This window comes from Hippocampus bargibanti, linkage group LG10 (assembly GCF_051943395.1).
Source record: "Hippocampus bargibanti isolate YZ-2025 linkage group LG10, ASM5194339v1, whole genome shotgun sequence".
In the NCBI taxonomy this organism is placed as follows: Eukaryota; Metazoa; Chordata; class Actinopteri; order Syngnathiformes; family Syngnathidae; genus Hippocampus; species Hippocampus bargibanti.
The window spans coordinates 7,482,205-7,501,216 of NC_142743.1; the positions used below are offsets into that span (position 1 = coordinate 7,482,205).

Here is a 19,012-nt window from a genome sequence, read left to right on the forward strand (position 1 = left end):
ATTGGGCGGTGGCCATCTCTGAAAAATCCACCCCGAGCAGGACTGGACACACAATCGCGCGTGACAAGCAATCGGCCACAGGGTTGCATTTGCCGGCCACGTGCTGAATGTCTGTTGTGAATTCAGAAATGGCCGCCAAATGCCGTTGCTGTCGGGCCGACCACGGTTCAGTCACCTTTGACATGGCGAATGTGAGTGGTTTGTGATCCACATATGCGGTAAACCGGCGCCCCTCGAGGAGGAAACGAAAATGGCGCGTTGCAAGATAGAGTGCTAACAACTCTCTGTCGAAAACACTGTACTTGCGTTCGTTATCTTGCAGTTTTCGACTGAAAAATGCAAGGGGCTGCCATTCGTTCTCCACAAGCTGCTCAACCACCGCCCCTACGGCAACATCAGACGCGTCGGTAGTCAAAGCTACCTGTGCGGTTGAGATTGGGTGGACCAGAAGAGTTGCACCCGCAAGAGCTTCCTTGGCCCGTTGGAAGGATTGTGCTCGTTGCGGTGCCCACTCGACGGGGTCGTTAGCCTTCTTTTTTCTCAAGGCGCCGTAGAGGGGTTGTAGGAGGTCGGCTGCGTGAGGAAGAAACCGGTTGTAAAAATTGATCATTCCCAAAAACTCCTGCAGAGCCTTAACTGGCCGGGTGGGGGAAATCCACCACTGCTTGTACTTTGGCGGGTAAGGGGATGGCGCCCTGTGGAGAAATGCGATGCCCCAAGAAATCGATCTTGGACAGACCAAATTGGCACTTAACAGGGTTGACTATAAGGCCGTGCGAATCAAGGCGCTTGAATACTTTTTTAAGTGCGACACCTGTCGCACTTAACCAAACGGTTAAGTGCGACAGGTGTTCCTCCGGTGAAGGGCTGGCCACAAGGATGTCGTCTAGATAGACAAATACAAAATCAAGACCTCGCAAGACTGAGTCCATCAGTCTCTGAAAGGTCTGTGCCGCCCCCTTCAGGCCAAAAGGCATACGGAGGAATTCAAAAAGGCCAAAAGGGGTTATTACTGCAGTTTTTGGCACATCTTCTGCCCGTACCGGAACCTGGTGATAACCGCGAATGAGGTCAACTTTGGAAAAGATCACGTCTCCGGCCAAACGTGCGGAAAAGTCCTGGATGTGCGGAATTGGGTAACGGTCGTGTGTGGTTACATTATTAAGCCGACGAAAATCACCGCACGGCCGCCAAGAACCGTCACTTTTGGGGACCATGTGCAATGGTGAGGCCCACGGGCTGTTGGAACGCCTCACGATGCCCAAGCGCTCCATCGTCGCGAACTCCCCTTTCGCCATTGCCAATTTTGCCGCGTCGAGGCGACGAGCGCGGGCAAAAACTGGCGGGCCAACCGTGGGAATGAAATGCTCTACCCCGTGTTTAGTATCGGCATTGGAAAAGGCGGGTGTGGTTAACGACGGATAATCGGTCAGCAGGCATTCATAAACGTTACCCGATGTTAAATAATTTGCATGCGTTAACGCCCCGAGCCCTCCGGCCTCGCACGGAAAAGTGGCGAAAGAGATGGCGTCAATCAAACAACGGTTGGCAATGTCCACAAGAAGTCCGTGAGCACATAAAAAATCGGCGCCAATTATGGGAACTGTGGTCGCGGCAACAATAAAGTTCCACTTGAATTCCCGTCCGTGGAAACGCACAGTCACCGACCTGGAACCGAAGTTAGCGATGGGCGAGCCGTTAGCTGCGCACAAGGCAGGCCCGCATCCACCTGCCATCTTGTCCGCAGCGGTGGGCGTCAGCAGGCTTACTTGTGCCCCGCTGTCCACCAGGAAACGTCTTCCTGACGAGGAGTCCGTGACGAAAAGCAGCTCGCTTTCGTTGCTGGCGCCCACGGCTGCTACTGGTTGTCGGGCGTTGAAGATTCCTGTCGTCTCGTGGGAGCAGGGAGGTGCGCAGCCAGTCTTGAAAAAATTGAAATAAAAGAAAGTGACCAACAAGATCAACCTGCTGGACAATTGCATGCTTCTTATAACGACTCTAATTGCCATTTAAACAGCTAAATATATACCACGTTGTACTCTCATGTAATCGGGATATTATGCATGCTAAAAATGTTAACTGCACAAAAACATACCTGTCAACCTCCACGGCTCCATACCCTTACAAACTGTCGTATTTTCCCTGATAAAATAGTGGTACACCATAATTTTTTCAAACGTGTTTATTTATGTAGTTTAACATGTTATATCGGACATGTTTCGTTATATCATTCTGTACATATTTTTAATAAATGATGAAATTACAAGTGTTACTTGATTACTACAGTGTTCTCTATTGTATGCTATTGTATGATCGATATGTTTTCCAGACTTCTCCGTTTTTGGCGTGGCTCTTTGTGTCAAAATGCGTCTTTAAATCATAGAAACGGAAGGCAGCTAATTTCACGTCTTTTTTTGCAAGCAACACAATACGAATATTCCACACCTTTCTTCGAAGCTTGTATCAATCCCTTGTATCGTCCTGACTTTCGCTTTGTTCACGTGTGATCGGAATGATGCAGTGGGAAATCCCCAGGCGGCAGACGCATGTGCAGAGTAGCATCAAACTGCTCGCTTCGTTTGCAACGAAAAAAAAAACAATACAGAGATGTAGACTACCGCGGTGAACTTCTTTGACTTGATTGATTTGCCGTTTCGTGCGCTTTTTTTTTCGTACAGATTTCCTGGTACGTTGTACACGTCTTAAAATGCATAATAAACGTACTTTGTACAGCAAAAACGGACAGGTTGACAGGTATGCAAAAGCTAATAAAGGCCTCCTCATCCTCAAAACAAAGATCCGCCTCCCAGTCGGACCATCGTCCAATGGCTGGGCCCCGTGGGTCGCATAAATACGTATGGCTTAATAAACAATAAAACAAAAGGAGAGTATATTATGTATTGCAAGATGTTTGCACATTTCGCTTATTTTGTCGTTGAAAATGTTCCGCATATTAAACCACTTTTTTTCTGGCTAATACCGGACCCTCTGAAAATCACACCATCGGACGGATGGATCACTCCCTCCAACCAAGATGAAAGTCCTCCGCATTTTCACAGACTTTTGGGGTTTTCAAATTTTCATGAAAGGGGAAAATTGAATAAAAATTGTCAAAAATTCATCTGGATATTAGTTGACAAGATTGAACAAACGCGTACTTGAGTGTGTTATTTTGCTCGTCGCTTCACCACTCGAGCGAAACGCATCGAAGCAATGCTCAAGTTGAACGGACACATTTTTTGCCTAATCTGTGTGTTTCCTTTTTTGTCCAAACTTTGCTTTCACGGGCATAGCTATGTTGAAGCACTAGATCGCTTAGTAGTAATAACAGTAACACCCCTTCCTTCGCATTCTCATGGCCTTACCATATCTTGGAGGTTTTGAAATTTCGGCGAGAATGGAAGCCACAATAGGCAGATTAATCATTGAATATTTATTTTTCAGAACATTCAGGAGAGTCAACTTTCATCCACCAGTACCTTGCACAACTATTTTGATATTAACTATTTCCTGACCAACAAGAGTTGGAAGGGTCTTCATTTCGCTTTTCTCCTCCGCCAATTGTACTCAAGGAAATTGCAGAAAATAAGTAATGCGCTCAAGATAAGATTTAGCGTCTATTGGTTTTGAAACGTCCCCTGAAGTGCAGCTGAATGTAAAAGAAGCAGGAAATGTTTCTTATTTGGAATTATCCAAATGGTTTGACCTTTGTCCACCTTAATCAAATCACCGAGTCTTGCAGCGTGTTCCTTATTTGGCAGGGCCACTGTCAACTGCATACGTCACTCACACCTCTTTGCCCCTCAGAATGCCAAGCCCGTCATATAAAGTCGAGATAAATGTCATGGCGGTGAAGTGTCGGAGCATACTCATAAGTAACGTCACCTCGTATTGGAGTCATGTGCATGCCCTCGAAGAAGTCTTCAAAGCAAACATGATGAAACAGAGGGAGGCAGCGAGGAAGCTGCATGGTTTAATGAGCTCCACTGTTTGGAGGAGCAACTCCATCATTCGAGATAATGGTGTGGAATAAGAATAGAGCGTACCGCCGTGTCCACAGGAGGTGGTCGGGAGGAGGGGGGGGGGACAAAGACATTCATGCAAAAGGAAGAGATAAATGGATCTAAGATTTGGCATCATCTTGACACACTGACACAGGACCAAGATCATCTACTACAACTGCTTTTGTCGTGTCTCCCCCTTATATGCAAGATTCAACAAGACCGTATGAAAAAAAAGTATGGTTGAAGTCTGACCAACACAACCTTACTGATCAATATTTTGATGGAAGAAGAGTCATCAAGCTTCCAGTGTGTGTAATTGTAAGGTCAAATCACATCATAGACCAGAGAAGAGAATTGTTCAACACTTTGTCACCAAACTTGGGTCAAATTATAATGATTCAGTTTTTTATATTAATTTCTGTGAAAGTGAAAGACAATCCAAAGGCCAAAATGATTTGTGCTGAAATGACAAGTGGCGTATTTGGTCCCCAGGGCTCAACCGGCCAAGATTGGTTGAAAAAGTGCGACATCATGAGTTGTGTCATGATGCTACCTTTTTAACTTACCCTGATTCATCTCGATCAGATCTAAATCTAGTAGAAACTAAATAAGTAGTCAGCAAAAACCCTTTCAGGGACAACGGTTACTACAATGGACAACTTTCCACGTTGTCAGGTTTCACTGTGGATGAAAGGGTGAAAATGTATAACTAAATAACCCTTTCTTTTCTTAACCCTCTGTCATATTAAACAAATGAGTAGTATTTATAACATTTTCATGCCAGCCACAGCTCATATTGTTTAGTGGATTTAAGATCTTGGATTGGATTGGATTTACCTTAACTAGCTTTGTGCAATACACGATTGTATTACGAAAGGTAAAACACTATTTAATTGGCTGTGAAATTGCGATGACAGGCAGCGGCCACTTGTTGGTCAAGAGCTTCTCTGATTTAGCACACGTTGGTGGATTGTTAAACTTGGATTGTTGAGGTTACGTTGCAAGAACAAGAAAAAAAAACCTGGATTGTTGAACTATTGTCAAACCGGAGAAACAGCGCTTCCACGCGGAATGTTGTGAAGGTGTTTTCCCCTCGTTGCAGAGAAATTGCATGTTTTTGTGTCAGGGAATCTCCCGGCCTCCATCTATCTCACTCTAACCCGCATTCCCTCATCACAGAGCTGCCAGCTTCAGAGAGAAACAACGCCTGCTCTCTCTTCTCTTTTCCCGTTGCCTCTGAGTTGAACCAGCATCAAAGGTTTCTCCAATGCGACTGCCAATGTGTCGCTGGCTGAGCACGCTTCTGTGCCGTGTTTTTTTTTTTTTTTTTTTTTTTTTTTTCCCCTCCCAACATTCAAGCTCACCCGCCCACCCTTGCCCTGATTACCGCGGGTGTGATGCCTTAGGGGGCCGAATGATCTCACGGTGGGGGAATCGAATCTGCCGCTTGGGACCCAGGATTTCCTGGCAACCAAAGGCAAAGTAGAGCAGGAGAAAGACAGGCCCACTCCGCCAATGTTTCAGTTTAGTGAAGTCACGACTCATAAAGGCAGCAGAAGCTTCCATAAGCTTATCATAAGCATATCAACTTTAAAATTCTTCTTTATACATTTCAAGCTATCCATAACCTTGCCCCCCCCATACCTATCTGACCTTCTTCAAATTTCTATTCCCTCTCGTTCACTCAGATCCTCTTCCTCCCTCTACCTCTGTGTCACCCTCCCTGCCCGTCTCAGCACGATGGGGGGCAGAGCTTTCAGCTGCTCTGCCCCCAAACTCTGGAACTCACTTCCTTCCAACATTCGTAACATCGATTCTCTTCCCACCTTCCAATCCCATCTCAAAACCCACCTATGTAAAATTGCATTTTCTGTGTAGCTCTATCTCTTGTTTCTATTTATAATTATAATATAATTGTATTTTATTTATTCTATTCTTTTTATAATTGTATTTTAATTATTACTGTATCTATGCTTGTCTGTGACTGTAAAGTGTCCTTGAGAGCTCTGAAAGACGCTTGAAATAAAATGTGTTATTATTATTATTATTATTATTAGTAGTAGTAGTAGTACTAGTAGTAGTAGTAGTACGTCTGTGTAAGCTCTCAGTCGTACAGGAGTGGTCCTTTGATGAGAAGGTTTCTTCAGCCGTCATCTGTACAAATTTGAAGGTTTCGGACGTTTCGCCTCCTTGGGATAGGAGGCGAAATGTCCGAAGCCTTCAAATTTGTACAGATGACGGCTGAAGAAACCTTCTCATCGATAGTAGTAGTAGTAATCAGGTGGCTTTGTGAACATTTTAAAGCGCTTCTCTCATTTCATTTTATGGTAGAATGTGTCACCTGCCCTCAGCATACTGAGTCAGTGCAATTTGGAAGCTCTTTTGCGGGGACTTAAAAATAGTCCAAAATTGCTTGCTCTAAGGGGTTAATTAACACTGTAGTTATAATTGACTGATAAAAAAATGGTGCGTTATAATTTCAATGGTGTAATTCATTGCCAAAACGCACTGATTTTCTCCCTTTGTTATTGTCGACTATTATCCTTGCTGTCAATGCCTTTTTATCGAGCATCTTCATCTTTATTAAGCTCATCAAATTGCTTGTTCTGTAGCCACAAGGGGACACAAGCCAGTGTCTTATTGTGCCGGTCCCAAGCCCGCATAAATACAGAGGGTTGTGTCAGGAAGGGCATCCAATGTAAAAGCTTGGCCAACACAAACATGCGAATCAAACCTCTGAAGACGGAGGACTGATTCGCTGTCCTGACGGGAAAAGCCGAAAGGAAAAGAAGGAGATTTGTAATATTTGTATTATTATTATAAGAGCGACAGAGGCCTTCACTTATTTGTAGCAAATTACAAAATGCCTACTTTGGCGTGAGGGTTCAGCCTGGTTAGTCATTTCAGAAAAAAATGAGAGGAACTAATTAATTGCAGAATGAAACAATGCCTGCTTCGTTTTACGATTTTAAATAGGAGCTGGAAGAGTGGTTGCCATAGCGTCGGTGGTGAGGGCAGAGAGAAGCGTGACTAAAATGTAGGGTTGAAGTACTTCCAATGTTCCCGCATTGGACAGATTCCAAAAACCTCTTTGCTTTGTATTCTGCTCGTGCTTCAGCCTTGCTGTTGGAGTATCTACAAACCTGAGTCGAGCGATGGATCTGCATGAATCCTCTTCTCACAGATCCCGTCTGAGCCCCGCACAATTCACAGAGCAGTGGGCTTGAATATTATTTTGGACAGACTTGGGGCAAAGTGTCACAAGGCCAACATTTTACATCTGGTCCTAATGGGCATGCTTGCAAAGCACGTGAGAGCTACTCGCCATCAGGCCTCAAAGCTGCTCGAGCAGATTGCCGGGTCACTGGAGAGCATGCATTTTGCGTTTTCATTTGTTCAACAGATGCTCACCGAACACACAGCAGTCACACTGAAAATGGCAAAGTTGAAGCTGTTGATGAACTTTTGCTTGAGGAAATTGTTCTAGGCTGGCCAAAAACAGTGTGATAGCACTCACTGCTGGACTGTTGGGGACGTCAGATGGCGTTGGTTGCTCATTGATTCCTGTGATTTCGTTATAATCCTTATTTAGCAAGATTTGAAGTTGCTCAATCCTTTGCAATACTTCTTACTTCTGTGATGTGTTTTAAAAACAATGTATTTGTGTTGTTTTTTTGTGGTTTGGATGAGTCGGCAAGAACAGCCTGCTTCTGTATTTCTGTATCTGTAATTCGGAAAATGGTTTCTAAGCTGTAAATTCAATTTATAGTTGTCATGGACATTGGTATCTCAATGTGTCTTTAGAGTTCCACGTTTGTGTATGTACCCCATCAGTGACCAATTCATTCCCCCCCCCAGGTGCTGGCATGGTCGTAGACTGGGAGCAAGAAACTGGTCTCCTTATGACATCTGGAGATGTTCGAGTTATTCGAATATGGGACACTGACAGAGAGATGAAGGTTCAGGTGTGTAACACTATTTTCTTGTGTTCCACTTGAATGGATTTTCACAACAGGATGGAAGTGATACCGCTCGAATTTGGAAGGAGATTCAATTGTCTTCAGATGCAGTTAAAACATTGCTAGTTCAGATGAAAAAATAAACTACAGTAAAAGCCTAACCCAGTGGTGCTCACACTTTTTCAGCATACGAGCTACTTATAAAAACTACCAAGTCAAAATGATCTAGCCACGACAAAAATGCAAAACATAATTATTTTCAAATGTTTTAAGGATTCTTTGTATGTACAATACGTCTGTGGTGGTTCTTAATTTGGTTCTCAAATTTGTACAGATGACAGCTGAAGAAACCTTCTCATCGTTGTGTGTACAATGTATGTTGATGTACCTTGCATAACTGAATAAGCCAATATTGCACAACACACATAATAACTACATATACATCACATAATAAATAACTATTAACATTTTTTGTAATTACCTGAGTTTACTTTGATGACTTGCACTGAATTGAATCAGCCAGGGATGCATAGTCCGTACAGTAGCTGCTGACAGCCAGCCTCAAGCACATTTCCAAATGTTCATCATTCATGGTGGAACGGTATTTGGACTTAATGATCTTCATGTAGGAAAAGGCTGACTCACATAAATCAGTGGAGCCGAATAATGCAGTCAAGGAGGTAGCGCATTTCCTCATGTTGGGGTACTTTTCCTGTGTGAGTAAGTTACAGAACTGCCCATGAGCCCTGGACTTCAGCAGTGAGAACACTCACAATCTCCGATGTCTTTCCACATTTGCTGGGTTAAATCCTCAGCCATGGCTTCACAGCGCAGACAGCTGCAGAGCTTTGATTGAAAATAATATCTCTGCCTTATTTTTAAAGTCTCTGAACAAGGAGTCAGTTGCTTCAACGAATGCTTCTTTTACCATCTCTCCGTCTTGGAAGGACTTATTGTTTTTAACGATGGTGTGACTCACCCGGAACGATGCTTCGGTTGGCGTCTTTCGCTTTTGAAGTATGTTGAGTGAAAAATGACTGCTGTCCGGACAACTGGGATTTTAGTTCGTCCACCGTTCTCTTTCTCAGCTGGCTTTTCGGCGGGAAGTCAATGTCGTATTTTCCATGAACAGTCCGAAAATGCCACTCCACATTTTCCCATTCCGTATGAAAGTAATACGTTTTACCCCCTTACTTTATCCAGGTTTCTCACTCATTTTGATCACCATATGTTTTAGCAAGGGCTTAAAATCTGAGGTAATTCGCTGACTAACTTGTAAATTTTGCTGCGTTTACCGCCGTTGTTTACGCATGCACGGCGACCTAAAGGTAAAAATTCAGTTGTCATCTGAATGGTTGCCCTGTATGTCAATCAAGTGACAGGACGTTTGATAGCCTGACAAATGTTTTTTTTTACTGTCACGCTGCGATCGACCAGTAATACCTCCGCGATCGACCGGTAGATCGCGATCGACGTAATGAGCACCCCTGGCCTAGCCCATTTAGCTCCATGTAAATATTGTGCATTAGATGTGTGTCCACCATGAAATTTGAAAGAAAGAAAGAAAGCAATGTGGATGTCAAGTCAACAGCCTCATTGTCAAATATGCTCAATGTGCAACATTTTACCAGTGAATCAAGGATGTCATGCTGAAAATGTGCACGTCTGCTACAAGCCAAGTTTGAAAGCAACCAAGAAGCTGAATCATCCATTGACAAAAAAAAGAGATTGCATCACATCTCCTGTACCATGTAAATCCGCTTCAATTCCAAGCGGCGACTCCGAGTTCCACATACTGTATGTATCTGCGCTCTGCACTCACTGTCATGGTTGTCTTTGTGGCCAACAGGTGGCACTGTAGGGCTCTGACATAACCACTCTGGTGTCGGGTCATTGTTTGTTGTCATGTTTCTTTTTGTCAATGTTCTATTACTTTTACTTTTTAGCCTCTGTCGTGGTTCCGCTTTGCTATTTTTGGATCCCTTTTGTTTTAAGGACTTTGTTTAGGATTTTAATGCAGTTTGTCAACTTTGCACAGCTTCTTCCTCCTACATGTTTTTTGGGGTCTTTCAACAACTACCACCGTGCAAGCCACTTTCTTCTCCTCGTTGGCTCCTCCAGCCATGCATCCATCCAGCCACAGACTGTCCAATAGCACCAACATTTCCGCTCAACAAAACGAGGCTATGGAAAATGCTACCCCATGCAGGCGCAAAAAACACCCCAAAAGTCAAATGGCGCAGACAGTCTCAGAATCAAAAGCAGTGTTGGTCCACACGTGATGTTGTCCTCAATCAAATCAGCAGGGATAAAATATCAGGCCTGTCTACCGAAACAAACATACGGAAGAGCAATACGCAGGCATATTGTTCACAGACGAAACTTGAAGAAATGATTTTGAAAGTAAATTCAAATTGATATTAAAAACTGCCATTCCCGAATTTATACAGGAATTGAAAATTTGAGAGGGCGCTATTCCGACTTTGTTCGGGTATTGTTTTTTCTTTTTTTGGGTGCGGATACAGTGCTGGCCATGTATTTTCCCTTCCACAAGGGGGCAGAATTTCCACTTCCATGTTAGTGTTTTGTTCCAGCTTCTGCTGTTAAAGCACTATAGAAACCAATATGTACTGTATGTATTGCATTGTATTTTGGACAGCCTCATTTCAAGCTCATATAACTCCAGGCCCATGTACTTCAGGAATTAACTTTCTGATGAAAGAAGAGTCTAAGGTTTCGTATACTGCATTGAATGTCTATGTAGTCCTAAAACTTAATATTCTGTGGGTCCTGGAAATCGAGTGACAATGACAAAAACCCCGGCACTGGAGCGGACATATTTTTGCTCATCATCTGGCAGTGAATGAGTTAACTGATGGACGTGCCACTTATTTGTTTTGATCTTGTCCTTTTGAGTCGTAACACCTTGATGTGCTGCATCATTGCCTCACTGCTTGTGAGAGATAAAAATAACCCCCGCATGAAGAGCAAAAACCTGCTAGGAACTGTCAACCGCCTGGTTCCAGAGGGTAGATCGTTACCGATAAAAGCGTCAAGATTGTGGCACATGTTGAAATGTGTCGAAATTTGACACCAAGATTCCACAAGGTGGCACCAAAGTAATTGTTTCAGTCATTTGGCTACGGCACAAAGAACGGAATATGGTGGTTTTTTTTAAGCAGAAACGTGATCATCTTTTTCTGTGCTAATGCCATTCCTGAAATACTAAGGGGAAAAAAAAAAAACGTTTTTGAGTTCGGCCTGGTTATATGTCTTATGGTGCCAATGAGCATTCTCAACATGGTGGCTTTCTTCTCATGTTATTGTTTGCTGTGTTTGTGCACCAGGACATCCCGACAGGAGCGGACAGCTGTGTCACCAGCCTATCTTGTGACTCCCAACGTTCTCTCATTGTTGCTGGTCTTGGGGACGGCTCCGTACGAGTCTTCGATCGGAGAATGGGTCCAAACGAATGGTAAAGTAATTCTCTCAGCACAAAACTTTTTACCTTATTGTGGAAGTGAAGGTCAAATTGATTATTTTCGCTCCTCATAAAAGTCCCCTTTAAGAATCTTCTCTTGGTTATACTTGAAATATGAAGTGTGTTTTTAATGGAGGCTTCACTCTCTGTTCCTCTTGTTAATTTATGGTTTAATTTCCTTGCTTTTTGCTTCTTTATTTCATTGCTGTATCATTATTTAATTACAGTTAGGTAACACTCACAGCAGTTTAATTGTTCATTTACACCTACAGCAAACTCCATTATTCACTGTCATAGTCTAAATTTATTATATAGAGTGCTGTAGCTCTCCCCTCGGGCTTGCCAGCTCTTTTCAATGGACCCTGATGACATTGAGCCCCCCTAGTTAGGCAGTTCCAAAGGGAGGGAAGAAAGCCATTCAAACACATAGTGCTCCATAAATATTTTAATCAGGGTACAGTGATTGATGAGACCCCCTCAAGCAAGGACAGTAGTTGTCCATTTCGGAGCAGGTCAGGTCTGAAATAATTATTGACAGGATTTCATTGTTTATTAAGTCAAATGTTGTGTTTCTTGCCTTTATGCTTGACATCGGAAAGGGCAAATAAGCCCTCAAAGGCTTTGCTTGTCTTTTTGTGATGCCACAGTGCTACCTAGTGTTTTTATGCCACCATTACACCTCGTAATCTCCAAACGAGATCTGTGAATGCTTGAGAAGGTCTTCAAACCGTCATGCAATCATTGTAGTCACAAGACCATTTGCGTGCCACAAAAGTGAAACATGCTTTTGCGATTGGTTCTTCATCACATAGGTTGCAGTATACCTATCATTTTCAGATGTTATTAGATAGTACAGCAACCTCTTCTTCTTTTCCTTTCGGCTTTTCCCTTCACAGCAACCTGTTCGTTTTTATTCACAGCTCTGCTGGGAATATGAACAAAAACGATCGAAAGGTAACCTGAAGCGTTTCAAAAGTGCCTGTAGTTCCCACCGGGGAGCAGCATTGCTTGTGTTGAAATGAAACTCCTTAACACACTTGAACATAGTTGATTGGTAACAAGATGCCACAAGGTAGCATCGTAGCACTGATTTTATCTGAACAAAATGCTTTGGAAAATTTCATTTTGATTAGGCCTCTGGCACACGATTAGATCGGTGACTTGAGCTTAGGCATTATTTCTCTGTGACCGTTATATGTGCTTCCACTTGGCTTTACCTGTCTGTGGAACTCTTTGACACGGTTACTTGATGAATCCATTAAAGGACAACCGACGTCTCCGGACAAGTTGTGTCCATAATTTGAGAAGCCCTCCCCACCCAGTTTATATATGGCAGGAGTATGACATAACTTCAAACACGTAACAGCTTAGACTAACTAGACAAATACAAATGAGTAGAAAATAAGTAACATCGTATGTTTAAAGGATAACCGACGTCTCCAGACAAGTTGTGTCCATAATTTGTAAAATGGCTTCAAATGACTTCTACTGAGCGTATTTTACAAAGATTCCACCGCATATGGCTATATTTTACGTCTTAAGACTCGCGCTGAATATTCAGGAAGTCTTGTTTTTGAGTTGGTGACGAATCCGTACGTGGCGTCACTAAAGGAACGCCCCTGACTGAAAAAATGGACACATTGTAGCAGTCCTTCCATCACGTCAATGCGTTTTGCTGCGCTTGTTTGGTCTGAAAACGTCACGTTGCACCAAAAACAGCCAAAAGAGGGCGACCAAGCTCCATATAAGGAATTTATCAGCCTGTGGAGCTTGGTTGCCATTTTCTGCCTCTTTTCTGGGACGCTACATTGCAGTCCAGATGCGTCAGAATGACACGGAAGGACTTCTTTAATCAATTGCAAACATGTATGCTTTCCTCTTCAGAACTATTTGAATCTTACACATCCATAACTGGATGTGTAAGAAGAAAGCATATTCTCCGAATCTGAAGCCATTGTTTTGATTCACCAACAATGCAAGACGCTTTGGCGTGACGTCACGAACTGGGGGTGGGACTTTCTGAAAATGACCGATTTGTGCTCAATTAAAAAAAAAATCAAAAAAAATGCACAATTTTTTCGCAGATTTTGGACACTTTAAGTCATTTTTATTGGTGTTTTGCATTTGAATAAAAAATATACTGCATGTTTTGGATATTTTAGATGCTATAAAACATTTTTCTGATGTCAGTTAAGAAACCAAAAAGTGATGTCGTTTGTCGTTGTGACATGGGCAGGGCAAAGTCCACCATTTTTTTTCAATTGCTGCTTTCTCCCCATTTCCATAACATGTATCTAATGTGTTATGGCTGCATCTGATTGATCCAGCTTTGAAATGTGAAGAGACTTATTTGGATGTGTCCGCAGTCGCATCATGACATACAGAGAGCACGGCGCCTGGGTGGTCAAAGCTCACCTGCAGAAGGAGACAGATGGAAACATCATCAGCGTTAGGTATACATATTGTCTGCTTTGCGGCTTGTAGAAAACAGAACACGTCCATGTTCTGTCCTACACTAAACGTTTGTGTTCTTCTCTGCCAGTGTCAATGGAGATGTTCGATTCTTTGAGCCCCGCACGCCAGAGTCTGTTAACGTGCTACAAACAGTGAAGGGGTTAACAGCGCTTGACATCCACCCGCAGGCTAACCTTTTTGCTTGGTGAGTTTGTCAGTCTTTCTTTTTTTTTGGGGGGGGGGGTACCAATGAGACATTTTGACACAGTTAATGAAGTCTCTGGTTTGAATCTCAGCCCGATCTTCCTGTCAAGGGTTTCCATGTCCTTTTGTCTCGTTTAAATGTTCCATAAGCATCACTTTGTATACAGCGGTAGTTGTTTTAAAGTGTGCTATAAATACAGTTGAGTTGAGTTTACCCCACAACTACTATCTATTATCTAACCATTAATCGAATCATCATGATCGTCATCATCATCATCATACAGACTTTGTAAAAATAAGATACTTTTTGGTAGCACGTAAAATTAACTGTTTATTTTTTATTGTTTTATATTTCACATAATTTTATTTTATATTAACTGTCATGTGGATAACGGGTACACGCAGCGGCTCATCTATCTTCTAAGCATATTGATGATAGTTGACTTGACTTGATCTGCATTAAGCGATGCCTGTATGTGTTTCTGCCCTGCAGTGGGTCGATGAACCAGTTCATTGCGGTTTATAATGCCAACGGCGATGTGATCAGCAACATCAAATACTACGACGGATTCATGGGACAAAGAATCGGGGCCATCAGCTGTTTAGCCTTCCATCCCCATTGGGTAACGTGTCTCCAAGTTCAAGTCTTGCACTTCATCAAAGAAGTCTGTCTTGGAAACACACACACTACAAAGTGTAGTATAATTAAGTCTGTGGATGGCTTTTTACTCACTGTCCGTTCAATCTTTGGCATGTCGATCCGTGTCTCTGTCTGAATCAGTCTACAGGCAATCATTGTGAAGTGGGTAGAAAAGGTTTTGCAATAAAAGTTATTTTTTTTAATAACTATACTCCCACACATGTAGGAAAATCTTTATTTGCAAAGAAGCCAATGGCTGAGGTTTTTGGCCATGATTCCATACGGTATGTTTTTCAAAAAACTCACATTACTTATTTCGACAACAACACTACGCCAACTTCACAGTGCAGAGGTCGTGAGTTCACAACCCAGTCTGGCCTCCCTGTGTGGAGTTTGCATGTTCTCCCCAGGCCTGTGTGGGTTTTCTCTGAGTCCTCTGGTTTCCTCCCGCAACATGCCTGGTAGGCAGATTGAACACTCGAAATGGCCCCTAGGTGTGAGGGTGACTGCTTGTTTGTCTCTGTGGGATAGGCTCCAGCAACCTCGAAAATGGATGGATGGATGGAATAACAGTTTTATGGGTTTAAGGTCACATTAATGGTAGCACAACATTTTAAATGATCACTGACACTTGGCATTGAACAGGGGTGTGTAGATTTTCTGTATCCACTCACACAAGGTAAGAAGCATTTGACTTTCATGTGAAATTTCAGGAAGAACCTCAAAGACACAATTGTGACCTTCATTTACCCTCCTACTAATGTTTGAATAAACTTGCCCAATATGTCATTTGAAGAGCAAGTTCATGTGCAACTTGCTCTTCTTCGCTAAGAAGGAAGTATTTGGTCAAATTCACACCTGGTGTCACACAACGATGCGGAGCACTGTAACTCAAGGAAAGTGACACGAGATTGTATCTTTTTCCTTTGTCTCCCTTTAGCCCCACCTGGCAGTGGGTAGCAACGATTACTACATGTCCATCTACTCCGCTGAGAAGAGGCTCAGATAACACGCCGGCGTTCATCTCCAGCACACCAGAGCCGCTCCCACGCCCACTTTCACGACCAAAAATCCCACCCAACTATGAATCCAGAGAACTTGATCCAGGGTGTACATGGTGTTGTACATATGCAATCCCCCACGAATGTTTCATTGTTGGCTGCTGACAAACATTTATTATTATGGTGATAATAATTATTCTGATCCTTGTTTATTTCTGTTATAAAGCTAATGATTGTAGACTTAGCAATGCTGAGGAGTGTGTATATTTAAATAGAGATGAAGAGAGGTTGTATTTTAAAGAAGCGGTACCCGCTCATCACTGGGGGTCTTCCTGGGTGGGCATCCAGCTTCACTACCTAAAAGGCCTATGAGACCCCACCTCATGGTGGTGTGGCCACAGTTACGGACCCCGCACATGGACTCCTGAGTCCTTCCTCAACACTTGGAAGGATGGAAATGATTAACGAAATTTGGTCCCACTCATCAGTGAACCACATGTCGAGGTTTACATGTGTGTGTGTGTGCACGCGCGTACACATGTTGCACTGGCATATGCAACCCCCCAGCCCCCTCAAAGCTTTGCACAAAAAGTAATGTCCGTAAGAAACACTCATCCTGATTTTGTCTGCCCTTAGTGTGCTAATCATATTTTAGAAAAAAAATGGGATGGTCTCTTTTTTTTCTTACATGTTTAATGCTCAAAATAGTCAGGGAAAACCCTCATTGATGAGTCAAAGCTCCATTTGAGAACCACAAGTTTATTGAAAGAGCTTCAGAAAGCCCTCGACATGCTCATTTGGAGTGCGATATACTCCTCTCATGTGGTCGCTCCCGAGCTTTGGACTTTTTTTTTATCCAGTGTTTTCTTAACAATGAAGTTGAATCTCATGTTCAGGTTAAATTCCCAAACCTCACTCAGGTACCTCAACAGCCTCAGATGACTGAAGAGCATGCACGTGTTTGGTATCCAAAGTATGACCAACATTGTGCCTCTTTAGGGGTGGCCTGCAACTTTACTTTCGGGTTTATTTTATTTTATCCTTTTTGTCTTTGATTTGCAATGCTGTTTTAATCATGTTTGTATTTTGTGTGCCTTTGTCTGGCTGAGGTAGATGGAAAAGAAATGTGAAAACCTTAGTTTCATACACTGTCACGCGCACATGGACGCCCGCTCGCACATACAAAACACTCAATAATGGATGCTACTGCTATTCCTTCCAATTCCATGTTCAACTCTTCAAACCACACACACACACACACACACACACACACACACACACACACACACACACACACACACACACACACACACACACACACACACACACACACACAAACCAAGCTTTGCTTTCGCCTGAGAAGGAATGGACCCGTGGACTACAGGGTATAGAAGATAGTATCAGCCTAGAGCGGTCTCTGCGCTTCAGTGTTCCTCACTCTGCTCTCTGCTATCCTCTCTCTCTCTCTCTCTCTCTCTCTCTCTCTCTCTCTCTCTCTCTCTCTCTCTCTCTCTCTCTCTCTCTCTCTCTCTCTCTCTCTCTCTCTCTCTCTCTCTCTCTCTCTCTCTCTCTCTCATACACACACAGATGCAATCAGCCACCGATTTTTGACATTGGGACCTTTGCTCGCATTGTCCTTGCATCAATTTCGTCCAGAAAACAAGAGACTTAAACTAGTGTGAATGGAAAAGTTGAAAACAATCATTTGTCCCTGGCTTTTGCCTGTGCTGTTTTGTGGTTTATGAAACAAAGGCCAAAATAAACCAAATACAACAGAAGATGTTGCTCTCTCATTGACCTCACAGAATGATGTGTTGGGTTTATAACAATCACACTCTGTCATAGCATGACTGCTTTTGTTCAGATAAATCATTTGATACTGATCTCATGTGCTCTGCAAGCTCCCGTGAATTTGTGGCTGAGAAGTACATGTAAGAGTCCAATTTCAAAAACGTTCCATATTTTATGATGAAGAAAATACATCATGACAGTCATGCATTGAATTTGCCACTTGGGACAAATGCATTCGAGCTCAGCCACATTTTTCATTGTGTTTTTGCGACTCTCATTCATAATGAATTGAATTGCCATCATCCATGGCAGTGTTGACTGAAAGTTTTAGGTTGGGGTTTAAATTGTAAAATAACACTTTTAAAATAAAAATAAAAACCTTTGACCTACAGAAGCTTTACAAGAAACCTTTGCCGTCCAAACCTATGGAGTCGGTCACATTGTAAAGACTGGAAAAAAATAAACAATTAATTTAGAATATATTTCGTTTTTACTGTATGCCGTGTAGCACTTAGTCATGTGAGATTAACAAGTGAATTACAAGCGATCTTACTTGGCTTTTGAGGCAAGGCTGAGTACACCCTGGAACTGTCGCTGGTTAATCACAGCCGAATGCAAAATTAAATAATAGGACAGCAAGAGGCCATAAAATGACTTCAACCCAACATGTTGTGATTTCGCAAAAATGTTCATGTTCATTGTGCAAGACAGATTTAGATTTCATACTTGGAAATGCATATTCATAAACAATGGGGAGAGCTTGAAAATACAATAAATCAAATTGTTGTATTAAGATCATCCTGACTACTTGATATCTAATTTAAAACAGATTCTTTTCTACCAGACAGTGTATATTAGGTGTTCAATTACCTGAGATGTTTCGGCGTATACTTCCGCCTTCGTCAGATATATATATATATATATATATATATATATATATATATATATATATATATATATATATATATATATATATATATATATATATATATATATACACCTCAGGTCCTCTACCAGGAAGCTTGAGGGTTCTGCGCAGTATCCATGCTGTTCCCAGCACTGCGCTTTTCGATATACCGAGATATCCGATGCTGTTCCGGGGATCTGTGTCAACCACTCGTCTAGTTTGGGGGTCAGTCACTGCCCCGAGTGCTCCGACCACCAAAGGCACGACTGTCACCTTTACCTTCCAGGCTCTCTCCAGCTCCTCTCTGAGCCCTTGGTATTTCTCCATTTTCTCATGTTCCTTCTTTCTGATGTTTCCATCACTTTGGACCGCTACATTCACGACAATGACTTTCCTTTGCCCTTTATCTATGACCACGATATTTGGTTGGTTGGCCATTACCATCTTGTCAGTCTGTATCTGGAAGTCCCACAGGATCTTTGCTTGGTCATTCTCTGCTACCTTGGGAGGTGTTTTCCATTTTGACCTTGGGGTTTCCTGTCCATACTCCGCACAGATGTTTCGGTAGACT

At 42.6% G+C, this 19,012-nt stretch overlaps 1 protein-coding gene across 1 annotated transcript in view; it reads left to right on the top strand.

Moving 5' to 3' along the window:
* rptor (regulatory associated protein of MTOR, complex 1) overlaps positions 1-17,290 on the top strand; it is a 182,450-nt gene extending 165,160 nt beyond the window's left edge. The window contains exons 31-36 of the mRNA XM_089007081.1: positions 7,863-7,969; positions 11,311-11,438; positions 13,811-13,897; positions 13,987-14,103; positions 14,596-14,725; positions 15,683-17,290. Of these exons, the coding sequence (XP_088863207.1) occupies positions 7,863-7,969; positions 11,311-11,438; positions 13,811-13,897; positions 13,987-14,103; positions 14,596-14,725; positions 15,683-15,751 (638 nt within the window). The 3' untranslated portion in view covers positions 15,752-17,290. The remainder of the gene's footprint in view (positions 1-7,862; positions 7,970-11,310; positions 11,439-13,810; positions 13,898-13,986; positions 14,104-14,595; positions 14,726-15,682) is intronic.
* The last annotated feature ends 1,722 nt before the right edge of the window (positions 17,291-19,012 follow it).